This window comes from Salminus brasiliensis, chromosome 15 (assembly GCF_030463535.1).
Source record: "Salminus brasiliensis chromosome 15, fSalBra1.hap2, whole genome shotgun sequence".
Classification (NCBI taxonomy): Eukaryota; Metazoa; Chordata; class Actinopteri; order Characiformes; family Bryconidae; genus Salminus; species Salminus brasiliensis.
In genome coordinates this window covers 27291134-27303430 of record NC_132892.1, presented here as the reverse complement: position 1 = coordinate 27303430, position 12297 = coordinate 27291134, and the positions used below count along the sequence as shown (strand labels likewise).

The following is a 12297-nucleotide window of genomic DNA, read 5'->3' as shown; positions in this document are numbered from 1 at the left end:
CTAAAATGAGATAAGTCAGGATTAGATAAGTCAGGCTCTATTTATTATGTGCTCTGGCTCTGGTATCAGATACGTATTTGTTCCACTGCTCTAAACAAAAAAAATGACCCAGTTATTTTAGGTCCAGCAGCCCATAGACTGCGTATAGCTTTAAGCAGATAAATGATTGGTCAGTACTGATGACTCACCATCTCATGCTCTGACACAAGTAGTTCCTGTATGAACTTTGATCCCCCCCTCAGGGGGATAAAATGGCTGTGAAGAGTCCTGTACAGCACACACCTTCTCCACACCCAGACAAGTACACTCACCTGTGGCCAGGTAAGAGCCTCATCCACCAGTACTACTTTTATAGAAAATAGAAAATGCTGTAGGAAGAAACACTGCTATAGACATTCTATAGTTACGTTTAAAATAACATTTCAGATATAATAACAATAACAGTTCAAAATTTAAGAGTGCACAGCAGAAACAAGCAGTTACACTGTAAATGAAATTATTACTTTGCAGTTCCTCCATTTACCGACAATCTTATAAATATCAATATAGAGAATAAGTATAATATATATATACATTTAAACTAAAGTACACTAAAAGTAAGCTAAGTAAAAGAAAAACACTAAGTAAAGTTAAAGAAATGCAGTACTGTGTAGACTTTACACTATAATACTGATGAATACATGCCAGGTAATGTGAACAATGTGTAGAAACTGTTACTGTAAACGTAAATACTAAAGAACTGCACAGAAACCCGGTAGTTACAGTAACAGTAAACAATACATATAAATGATATATGTTCCTTTTTTATAAATAAAAAATATAACACTGAAACTCAGTAGAAACACTGTAGTTACAGTAACCTTGTAAAATGGAACACAAAACACTAAATAGAAACACTAATACATTGAAACATTGTTGTGAGTTTTGTCAGGATCTAAACACAGTTTTACAAATCTAAATACAAAAGTACTGTTTTTAACAGTTTTAGGTTTTCCTAAACTGGAAACACTGTTGTGTTGATAACACAGTACATGTTCAACCCAACTATACTGTAAGATGGACATCATCATTAAATTTCATGACTTATAGAGGTTTTATAACACACAAAAAAGGTTCTTGTTTCCTCAATACATATTTTAAATTCAATTCTACAGCCAGTTAAACTGAACCAAACACAATAGGACAAAAACAAATGTCCTAAATAGCACCACAGGACAGGACTTATATAATCTCCATTTAAAAAGATTTTGTGCTTGACCTAAAAAACGCAGCTCTGATAGCAACTGTATAATATCAACACATCTTTGCGTTAAACATTTGAATGCAAAACTATCATTTTTAACTAGTTGTCATACACTTGGCACATATTTGTGTTAATACACTACATGCAGATCTGTTTTGATTGTGACATCCAGGTTTAAAGTTACAGTTTTATGTTGTCCTGTAAAGTAGTTGTTTTGAAGACAACATTGATGTTGATATTTTCGTCCTTATGGTTTTTTAAATTTTTTTTAGAAAACCTGCCTTAAGGGATGTATTAATGAAATCAATATACTTTCCTTTGTTTGTAAACAAGGTGTGTGAAGAAACTTTCTAAATAGGAAAAACTGAAACCCTCCATGTAGCATGAAGATTCAGTTAAAGGAACCTTTGTTTATAAGAGTGTATTGTTCTCTCTGTTTGTTTTCTTCTTTCCTACATTTATTTTTTTAGTTTCTCTCTCTGTCTCTCGGTCTCTCGCTCTCTCTCACTCTCTCTCTCACTCTCTCTCTCTCTCTCTCTCTCTCTCTCTCTCTCTCTCTGTTTCTTTCTTATCAGTAGGAGCTTTGTTTAATGTGTGTAAAGAGGAAGTTCTGGTGGGCCCACCTCACACTGCCTTCCGTTATCATTCTAAAGTACATTCTGATTTGAATTTGTGGGTTAATGAGCAACAAAAACCTTGAATTTCACAATCAAGAAACTTGTTACTCACCCTTTTAAAAAAAAGAAGAAAGTTGCTACAGTTATTCTTTATTATAGGCACGGCCAGGCCAATCCTTTTATTGACATACAAAGAATCAACTTTAGTGCATAAATGCTTGATTATCAGTTTTTCAAATACTAGAAACATTTGTTTTTTTTTAAATCTCTCTATGATGAAAAACCTCTTAAATTTGGTTCTTTAAATAATTTTAAAATAAAAATGGTTCAATGTAGCTTTTTCACCACTTTTTAAAACAGATTTTTAAATGAAATTTAAATTAAATAAACAATTTTAAATAGAAATTACACTGTATTATCAAGTCTCTGACTGAATAAAGTCAGTCACATTGATTGTGCATCGATCAGCAAACGTAAATGGAAAGAGCTGATATAGGGCATTGCTTTGGACAGTGTTGAATTTTAACAACAAATCACCACCAACATTAAAATGAATCTAGTATCTACAAGCCATTTGCTATTCTTTTCTTGCAGTGTTTTTTTTGTGTTTGTCCATAGTAAAAGCCAGCGATGATTTAATTTTTGCGAAGGGCAGTAGGTGGCCAGCTGGGCAACAATCAATAGCTTTGTGACCAAAAAGAAGCCTTAGTCTTACTGCACTAGTCTCAGAATCTAGGCATCGCACTATCAGGCGAGAATCTTGATAGTTTTTGTAGCTTAGCGTGGCTAAAACCTGCCTACTTAAAGGGGAAAAGTGAGCAATCACATACGAAAAACAAATAATGCTTCAAATAAAACCTCTGTATAACTTTAAAAATGGGATTTCAAAAACAACTTCCAAGTGGAAAATCACTTCCATTTTGGACCTCGTGAAAATATATTACTCTCAATGCCTTTTTTAGGACCTCTGTCAGTCACAGGCCCTTAGAAAGGAATTTGAATTCATCTTCCTATTTTATCCTACTGTACATCAGTTCCACAGAACTTATTTCAGTTACATCAATGCAAATTAAGTGCAACTCTCAGTAATTATGTTGATATAAAATTCAATCCCCTGCCCTGTGTACTCTGTGTCCTCAGAACAGTGGTGCTTTTACCAGAAACAGAAGTTTCTTCCTCCTTGTGGCAAATGGTCTCAAAGTCCATCAGCTCTTTTATAGTTTGCGGGATCTAGCAACTGTTTCCTAGCAGTTCTTGACTGTTTATGACCGTAATAAGGGTGTAGAGTTTAGACACCATAAAACCAGGTGACACTGAATGAGCAACACTGCCACTGCCACTGTCAGTCGACAACAGCTCTGATGAGAGGTTTTATTAACTGAAATAAGTTGTACTGTTATAAGATTTAGCATTAATGACTGTAAAATAAAGCTAAACTTTAAAGTGATACTTTGGCTAAAAATATAATGCACCTTATTCTTTCCCCTTGATTAGCCAAAGCATCCAGTCTCTTCTGAGAGTATTGGAATAGCCAAATTCCTCTGTTTTTGTAATGGAATAAGGCGAAGTGTAAATAAAGAAAATATCTGCTCATGATCCAGAACATACAAGCTCATCTGTCAAACACGATGGAGGTAGTGTCATGGCTTGGGATTGCATGGCTGCTTCTGAAACAGGCTTGCTAATCTTCATTGATGACCAATTATTGATGATGGTAGCAGCAGAGTGAAATCAGAAGTCTACAAAGGCAAATGTACAGAGAAATGCATCCAATCTAACTGGAAGGAACGTCATCATACAGCAAGACAATGACCCAAGACAGCTAATGCTAACACACTGTTTTAGTCTAGCTAAATCAAACACCAGATCTTAACCCAACTGAGCACAAACAAAACACAATCTCAATATTGTCAAAGGAATGTTTGGTGTCTTCTTAAAACCCACAGTTTTCACATGGATTGTTTCTTATTTGGGATTTGTTCAATTAACAATGAAAATGTGATTCTTTATTATAAGAGTAGAATAATTATGTGCTTAAAAACGCATCATGAATCTGACAGACTTTTCGTTTGGATTTACCCCCAGAACAAATTAAGGACCATATTGGTGAATAAGGCCCACTGTTTGCTTCTTTAGTGTTGTACTTGCGCCCCAAGGCCAATGTAGTTAACAAGTAATGGAAGCTTATTGAAACTGTTGTTAGCTATGCAATATCCGAAACCAGGATCAACGTGAAACAAGAGTTCCACTACTTAGGCAACCTTACCTTTGTCCTGGCCTTAATAACTTAAACAGTACCAACAGAACTGATGCAGGGTGTATGATTTACTGACAGCTTCTAGAGCAGTAGCATTAATAATGTGTACAGTCGAGTCATGTGCTACTGATTAAGTGTCAGTTATCAGTGAAGGTGATAAGATAGCCCAGACGTGTCCTTCATTGTGATGGAATTCACGGACACTGTTTTTATACTGTCTCTCCACTATCACAAAGACCTACAGAGACATGCTGCTGAGCCACTGATTATTATTGATCTATGATCTGTCTGATGTGAAGGGCTGAAGGTTAGGATCTTCTGTCCTTGGCTTTAAATTGAAAAGTTGAAGTATTAGTCTTGTTCTCTTTTCCAGACACAGATAAAACCTAAAAATAGCTTTCCACTATTCCCACTGAAAGTACTCAGCCTACCACAGTTTAGCTCCACCCACTCATACTGCAGAACATCTTAACTTGTAGAGAGTGTTCAATGTGATGCTCGCATGACCACTTAACAATGCTTGGTGCTCCTTTTTTTTTTTTTTTTAACTAATCCAGCTGTGTTTAATAGTACTGGATCAAGAGATGTGGGAAAGTGGTCATAAAAGAAAATTATGACAATTTTTTGGAACAAATAAAAAATATAATTGGACCATAAGAAAATATAAAATGCAAGAAATATTGGATTATTATAGGGTGATAAGGTACATGATTTTAATAAGGGTATACAGTTTCTAATTAAGGTGAACAGGCCAAAAATAGTGGTGTTTCATTAGTCATTTCATAGTACTGTATAGTAAGGCTTAAGATTAATAGCTAAATAATAAGCCTGCAGTTAAGAAGTTGCTTCTACTACTACTAACAACACCACCACGCCGCCACAGTGGCCACTGCTGCTGCCAACAACAACAATAACAACAATAATAGTAGTCATATTAATAATAATAAAAATAATAATGATAATAGCAATAATAATAATAATAATCAGCATTTATTTTGCACCCAAATCAGCACTTAGTGAAGAAAAGTTGTATAGTAGTATAGAAAAGATGAAGGAAGTGTTGTGTGTAAGGGGTTGTGTGTCTGAGGTCACTTGTACCAAGTTCTGCTCATTAGAACTGTTCAGAGAGAGAGAGAGTGTGTGTGTGTATGTGTGTGTGGGTGTTTTAGGCCTTACTATTAAAAATTACTTTTCTTTTACAGGACTAAAAGGAAAAGGCTGCCAAAATGTGTTGCAAGGGCTTTCTTAAGATTATGATGTTCATCTTCAATGGGCTGATCTTTGTAAGTATCTTTGTATTCAGAATTAAAGCAAAAATGGAAGTAAAACTAATAATAATAATAATAATACTGATGCAGATATTTTAGTTACAGATCTTGAACAGCGGCACTGAGACCATTTCAGACCACACGTAAAACAATTAATGAACTGAATCTTCATGAATTTGAATGTAAAACTGAACACAAGAATTAAGCAAATTTCAGGTTTTGATTTCAGAAAGAGAACTGTAACTAAACAGCAAATCTCAGCAGAATTCTAGCAAATAATTATTAAATTACTTTTATATTAAGTTTTTTAAATTCAGATATTGTACTTTTATTATGCTGAAAATGTAACATCCATATGGATCATATTTTCATCTTCTTATATTTGCTGCACATTCATATTGTATGAAATTATGAATTTAGAACTGTGAATCCCCTCAAATGTATGTATATTTAACTTTAATGACCAGTTTGTTGAACAGTGTGAATACTACACTTAAAAATAATTTATTTTATTAATGTGACATTAAAAAGTGTTTTTCATATATTTTGTTTTACATAAACGTTTACAGTTCAGAATTTATTAGCAAGTGTAAATGTACATTAAATCTCACTAATTTAACACACAAAGATAAAAAATAAAGGTTTCTTTGTAGCATGTCCTAATAGTCATATGATGTCCGGTAATGTAAAATTTCTTACTTGCAGATTTACTTTATGTACAAAAGGTTCTTCACACATATCATTGAAAGGTTTATTAGGGAACCACAAGTGGTTCTTCTATGGCATTGTGAATAAAACCCTTTTTGGTACATTTATTTTAAATGCAGGTGCAGGGCTGTTCATACTATTACAAGGTTACAAGGTTGTGTTACGCTGTGAAAATGACGTACGGATCAGTTTACGCATCACGTATGAATGTTTTCTGTCAGTATTCTTGAGTCAATGTAAAAACTGAATTTCCCAAGCTCTCTTATCACAGCTCAATCTTTAATGATTGTGTTTAATCTCTGCTTATAAAGTGCACTTAAAATACATCACAAGTCTTTTATTGGCCCTAAAAGGTCATGTGTTCCGCATGATTGGTGTAGGTCATGTTGGTTTCACTGTAATAGTTTAAACAGTTTGTCTTTCAGCAGCAAAAAGGTAAATAAGCACTGATCTTGGATCAGTATAGAGAAAGGATGATGTCAACACAGCACAGGTAGCATAAGCAGGACACCTTATCTCTCCAAAACTATAGCCAGCACCTTTTTTCACAGTGTATCACATGTACATCTCGTGATAAGAAATATTTAAAGTAGTTATTGCGTGGTCATTTTACAGACTAAAGTCTAGGCTATATAAACAAAACTGGGCCCAGCTTCCCCATGAGCTTGCTGGTGTTAAAATCATATAGAACTGTTTTCAGGAAAGCCAAGCAAAGTAAATAATAAGATAAATGATTTCATGTATTTTCTGTACTTCTGCATATCCTTTCTGTTGCATAAAAACATTTTATCTCCATTTTTTTTTTGACATAATACAAATAATAGGAAGTGTTATTAAGACTTAATCTTACAGTCACTGTAGCTGCTGATGGTTTTCTTCAGTCTAGATTCTCACTGTTGTGCTGTATTTGCTCTGTGGCTGTTTTAACACCCACTCCTTCCTGGGACATTTCCTGTGTACAGTGAAGAGAGACATGTTAAAGTTGTCGAAGCTAACACAATGACCAATTCCCCATTACTGACCTGTAAAATAATAATACATAAATAAATCAACAATAGGCAGGCATCAGACAGACGGATATAGCCATAGAGATAGACAGACAGAAAGACAGACAGATGACAAATAGACAGACAAACAGACAGACAGACAAACAGACAGACAGACAGATAGATGGATGGATAGACAGATAGATAGATGGATAGATCTGAGCAAAATGACTCCTCATTCTTTATCTCACCTTATTCCTCTTATACTTATTATCTCTCTGTATAGATAGATAGATAGATAGACAGACAGACAGACAGATAGATAGATAGATAGATAGATAGATAGATAGATAGATAGATAGATAAATAGATAAATAGATAGATAGATAGATAGATAGATAGACAGACAGACAGACAGACAGACAGACAGACAGATAGATAGATAGATAGATAGATAGGTAGATAGACAGACAGACAGATAGATAGATAGATAGATAGATAGATAGGTAGATAGTTAGATAGGTAGATAGATAAATAGATAGATAGATAGGTAGATAGTTAGATAGATAGATAGATAGATAGATAGATAGATAGATAGATAGATAGATAGTTAGATAGATAGATAGATAGATAGATAGATAGATAGATAGATCTGAGCAAAATGACTCCTCATTCTTTATCTCACTTTATTCCTCTTATACTTATAATCTCTCTCTGTTTCTCAGCTGGCAGGTGGTGCGATCCTGGGTGTAGGTATCTGGGTGGCAGTGGACAGCAGCTCGCTGCTGGGTGTATTAAATGAAATTCAAGACGCGCCGCCTGAGTTAGCGCAGCTGGCTAATGTGGGCTACCTGCTGATCGCGGTGGGGGCTGTTCTGGCCATCATGGGCTTCCTGGGATGCTGTGGAGCCATAACAGAGAGCAAGTGCATGCTCCTCACGGTGAGTGACCTTCGGGTTTAGGAAACTGTGTTACCAATGAACTGGGGCTGATGCACTTCACAGGCTATACAACACAAACATGCTGCGTAACCCCCCTATTTAACTCAATATTTGATTCTATGTCAGTATTACCATTGATGTCATCACTCTCACACATCCCAAGCACCCAATCTGGGATTTGTAGTTCAGCTGTATTCCTCACAGTACTGTGGCTCAGCAAAATGTTTGGCTGGTGTCCTGCATTCATAGTTATTGTGCATGTATAGTTTAGAAGAGGACATTTTACTAAAATTCCAGCTTGAATTGGTGTTTAACTGATATGAAAAATCTATGAAATGAATGGAAATTGAAGAAATGCAACCAGCAGATGGCATAGTTTTGCATTAAAGTGGTGTGTGTATTATATTCTCACTCTTTTTATATAAAACTTCCAGATAGCTAATGTACTTAAACAGTTTAGATTAGATTAATTCTTATTAAATAATAAGAATAATGTTTGCCTAAGCCTACATTTATTAGAAAAGGAATCTTACAAATCAGACAGTCTAAAATAAAAAAACTTAAAACCTAAGACTAACTCAGATTTTAAATGTGATATTTATACCAAATATAAGAGCAACTACAAGACCACTGTTAGACCTTTTAGATGCTATCACCTGACCACATGTCTACATAGGAGATGTATGGAAGTAATACAAGATTTAATAGTAGGACAACAATCCTCACCCTCTTTTATGTAATTGGTGTGTACTTGTTCTTTCAGTTCTTCATCATCGTGCTCATCATCTTCATCGCTGAGGTGGCCGGGGCTGTGGTTGTCCTTGTGTTCCAGCCCTTGGTAAGAAAAAACACCAAAAATCAGCTGATCCAACTAGGTTATCGGTTCTTTGAACAGGTTCATTCCAATAAACTGATTCACTGATTTATGAAATGCAATCAAAATATCTAATATTTTAAACATAAATAATATTTTCTCTTAGTGATGCACAAAGAAGGACCAGTTTTGGTTCTATAAAAAGCAAATGCTTGTAGAAGAGATGTGTGAAGAGATGTTTAAATTGGTGAAGAGAAGGTTCTTTAGCGCCCTCTTCTGATTAGAGACATGAACTGTGCAAAATACTCTCACAAGAAACATCACTATGCATTTCTCTCTCTCAGGCAGAAGATCTGTTACAAAACTTTAATAACCAATTTGTTAAGAGCATCAAAGACAAATATGGAGAGGATAGCAGCTTTACAGCTCTGATGAATGAAACTATGTCTCAGGTATGTCATATTAAGTAATGTTGGTAGATGTGAATCTGTTGTATTTGTGTGTCTCAATTAAATAATAGTACCTAACTCTGTGTGCGTGTTTCCTTTTAGCTGAAATGCTGTGGATTTAACAACTACACTGACTTTGAAGGATCCCCTTTTGTAGTGAACACCTTGCGGTACCCTGTGAGCTGTTGTTCTGAAGACTCTCGATTGTGTGATCAATCACAGGCAGAGGACGGGGTACTGTCTCCCAGTCTCATCTCAATCAAAATGCAGAATAGTATAAAACCTCTTAAGTTCTGAATGGATAGACATGCAGTAGAACTTTTTAGTGCCTCCAACATCTATCAGTACAGGAAGTAAAGTTTGTCAGACTTCGTCTTCTGTATTTGGGCCCTTTTGGTCTACAATTAAACGATAAGGTAAGAACAACAGCAAAGCAGTGCAGGAGCTGAAAAAAAGAAGAACAGAATAAAAATGGAATTTGTGTACAAAGTATGTTTATCATTGGATTGTCTCTAAACTCTAAAATATTTCAATAATTTTACTTGGTTTTACTAGGATACTACTCGCTTCTAATTAAGCCTTTCCTGAAAATTATAGTGAGATGCAAACTCATCATCATTGATTATCATTAAGATAATCATTAAGAGATAGATCATTATCAGCTGAGTTTAATTAGGCAAGTAAAATCTCTGCAGGACAGTGACCAACCAGCCAGAAAGTTTTTTTTTTTACAAAGTTTGTTGTGGTGTTGGGCAACCCTTTTAAAACTACATTTTATAGGTTTTCTAAATTAAAATAAGTTAAAAAATAAAAATAAAAAATTTCCACATTAACTAAACTTGTCTATAGTATTTCTGCAAATTGCCCCAAAATGTCAAATTGTGAAAATAACAGTAATGGTAAAATAAAATGAGGTAGAAATAAAACATGATCATTTAATTAAAAAAATAAACAAAACATTTTAACAACTCGTTGTTTTTGCATCTAAATATATATTAAAACAGAAGAAGAATGTAATATTGAAATGTAAGGTTTTATGATTGATTAATATATTATATATGTATGTATTCTGTGAATGTTTTATGATGAATGGACTAAACTTATCACTTCATTCATTACATATAATTACATTGAAGTATATGATGGATACAGTTAGATATATCTTTTTCTTTTCTTTTCTAACCATTGTATCAGAGAATGAAGATCTCATGTTGAATCATTTTGAAAGCACCAGCAAATAAGTTTATATAAGGCAAAATCTGTCATATTAAATTCAGAAGTAATCAATATGCTTCTTCAACTGTTGTGTGTTTGTGTTCTTCTACTTGCAGCATGTGAGTGGCTGTTTTAATGCTATAGTGAAACTGGTGGAGGACAACGCCATTGTACTGGGAGGAGTGGGGCTCGGAATCGCTGCTTTGGAGGTATTATACTTACCATAACCATAACCTATTATAAGTGTGCATAGGTGCCAACTGAAATATTTTTCTTTGTGTTATTGCCTTCTACAAAAAAACTAAACGAAAACCCACAAACAAACAGCAGTCTCAGAGCCAAAGAGGAAAAGTAAAAATATGGCCTACCAAACTGTGACAGTTTGAAAGTGCAGCCATGAGTGAAAATGATGAAGTAGTGGGTGGATATTTTCGAGATACCTTTTAAATAAACAATAGCAAAAAGATTTGATGCTTTGATTTCAGAATGTAGAAAATGAAAACAAATATTCTTATGAGTGGATATTGACTCTGATGCTGAATAGCTGGCAACCTGACGACAGGCAGGGCAGACTGAAAGGTTTGAGGACACAGTCTTGATAGCTGGCTTAAAGTCACGTCAACAAATGAAAGTAAAACAAGAAAGTGACCATATTTTTCACAGGAATAATCTAATTTGCCGGCTTCAGATTTAGATTGTCCATTCCACCTTAAATGGAACAACAGTTACACTCTGGCTCCTGTGCTCCAGTTGAAGTAACTGCTGCACCATTTAAGGTGGATCAGGTTTATTAGTCTCACAGAAATACTTAAAAAATATTGTGTGGTTGCAAAACTATAAAAGGTCTTTGTAATTCTCATGTTATGGTTTATATCTCATTTCCCAGATTGCTGCAATGGTCGTCTCCATGGTCCTGTATAATAACGTGGGAAAATAGTTTCAAAGCCTGTGATTCACCAATCACTGATATATGCACTTCATCACTGAACTACCCTGAAAAGAAAAGTAATGCCCTGAAGTTACTTCATCGTTTTCACATGAACACGTCACATCAACACAGTTGCTGCCAAAGTCAACAAAGGAAAGGAGAGGAAACCTACAGAGTGTTTCAGACATGTGGAAATGATGGACACTTTCAAGTCAATGCAATGCATCAAGTTTTTCACCAAGTTCAAACTGCTGGAGGTGCTTCACCTGAACATGCTAACCTTGGCTAATAATGAATCAAATCCAGTAGGAACCAGCTAGCACATTCTTATTTCTGTCAGTGGGCACTGATTAGCATTTATTCATTATTAGCAACATTAGCACTGTTTGATGAAGTAGCTGGTTCAGAAGGACTGAAAATGATGTCAGTTAGAACATTCTGACTCCAGTCTTGTCTTCATCTTCAAACGCATCCTTTTTTCAATCAGTGATGGAAGTTAAATGCCTTGATCGGTTGACCTACTGGGCATGATAGGCTATATGGCTACAGTAAACTACTGTAAACTACAGAATCTGGTCTTGAAGTCAGGTAGTTAAAATAAAGAAACCACTCCTTGTGTGTCCGTGTTGATTAGGTCAATACAGATGAATTATTATTACCTTATCCTTTTAGTAAAAGAACAGAAGAGAAGAGAAGGCACAGTTATGCTGAGCTCTTTACTGCATGATAACAGAACTTTACTCCACATGTTTGTACTGTTTCTGTCACTATTGAACTGTAATGAGATGTTTGTACTAAATGTTTCTGTAAAGTTAAATTAAACATTACATTTTATCAAGGCGGTTGTTGTGTCACATGACTGATTTTGTGT

General features: G+C 34.9%; 1 protein-coding gene across 1 annotated transcript; it reads left to right on the top strand.

The window, feature by feature from the left end:
- Positions 1-282: 282 nt before the first annotated feature.
- LOC140535651 (tetraspanin-1-like) lies at positions 283-12267 on the top strand. The gene is made up of 8 exons (XM_072657060.1): positions 283-321; positions 5320-5400; positions 7805-8020; positions 8784-8858; positions 9179-9286; positions 9386-9517; positions 10615-10707; positions 11385-12267. The coding sequence occupies exons 2-8, from the start codon at positions 5344-5346 to the stop codon at positions 11433-11435; spliced, it is 732 nt and encodes a 243-aa protein (XP_072513161.1). The 5' UTR covers positions 283-321; positions 5320-5343; the 3' UTR covers positions 11436-12267.
- Positions 12268-12297: the final 30 nt, after the last annotated feature.

Coding starts and splice junctions, on each gene's coding strand:
- LOC140535651 (XM_072657060.1), top strand. CDS start 5,344: ATGTGTTGCAAGGGCTTTCTTAAGATTATGATGTTCATCTTCAATGGG. Junction 5,401..7,804: donor TCTTCAATGGGCTGATCTTT/GTAAGTATCTTT, acceptor TCTGTTTCTCAG/CTGGCAGGTGGTGCGATCCT. Junction 9,287..9,385: donor TGAATGAAACTATGTCTCAG/GTATGTCATATT, acceptor GTTTCCTTTTAG/CTGAAATGCTGTGGATTTAA.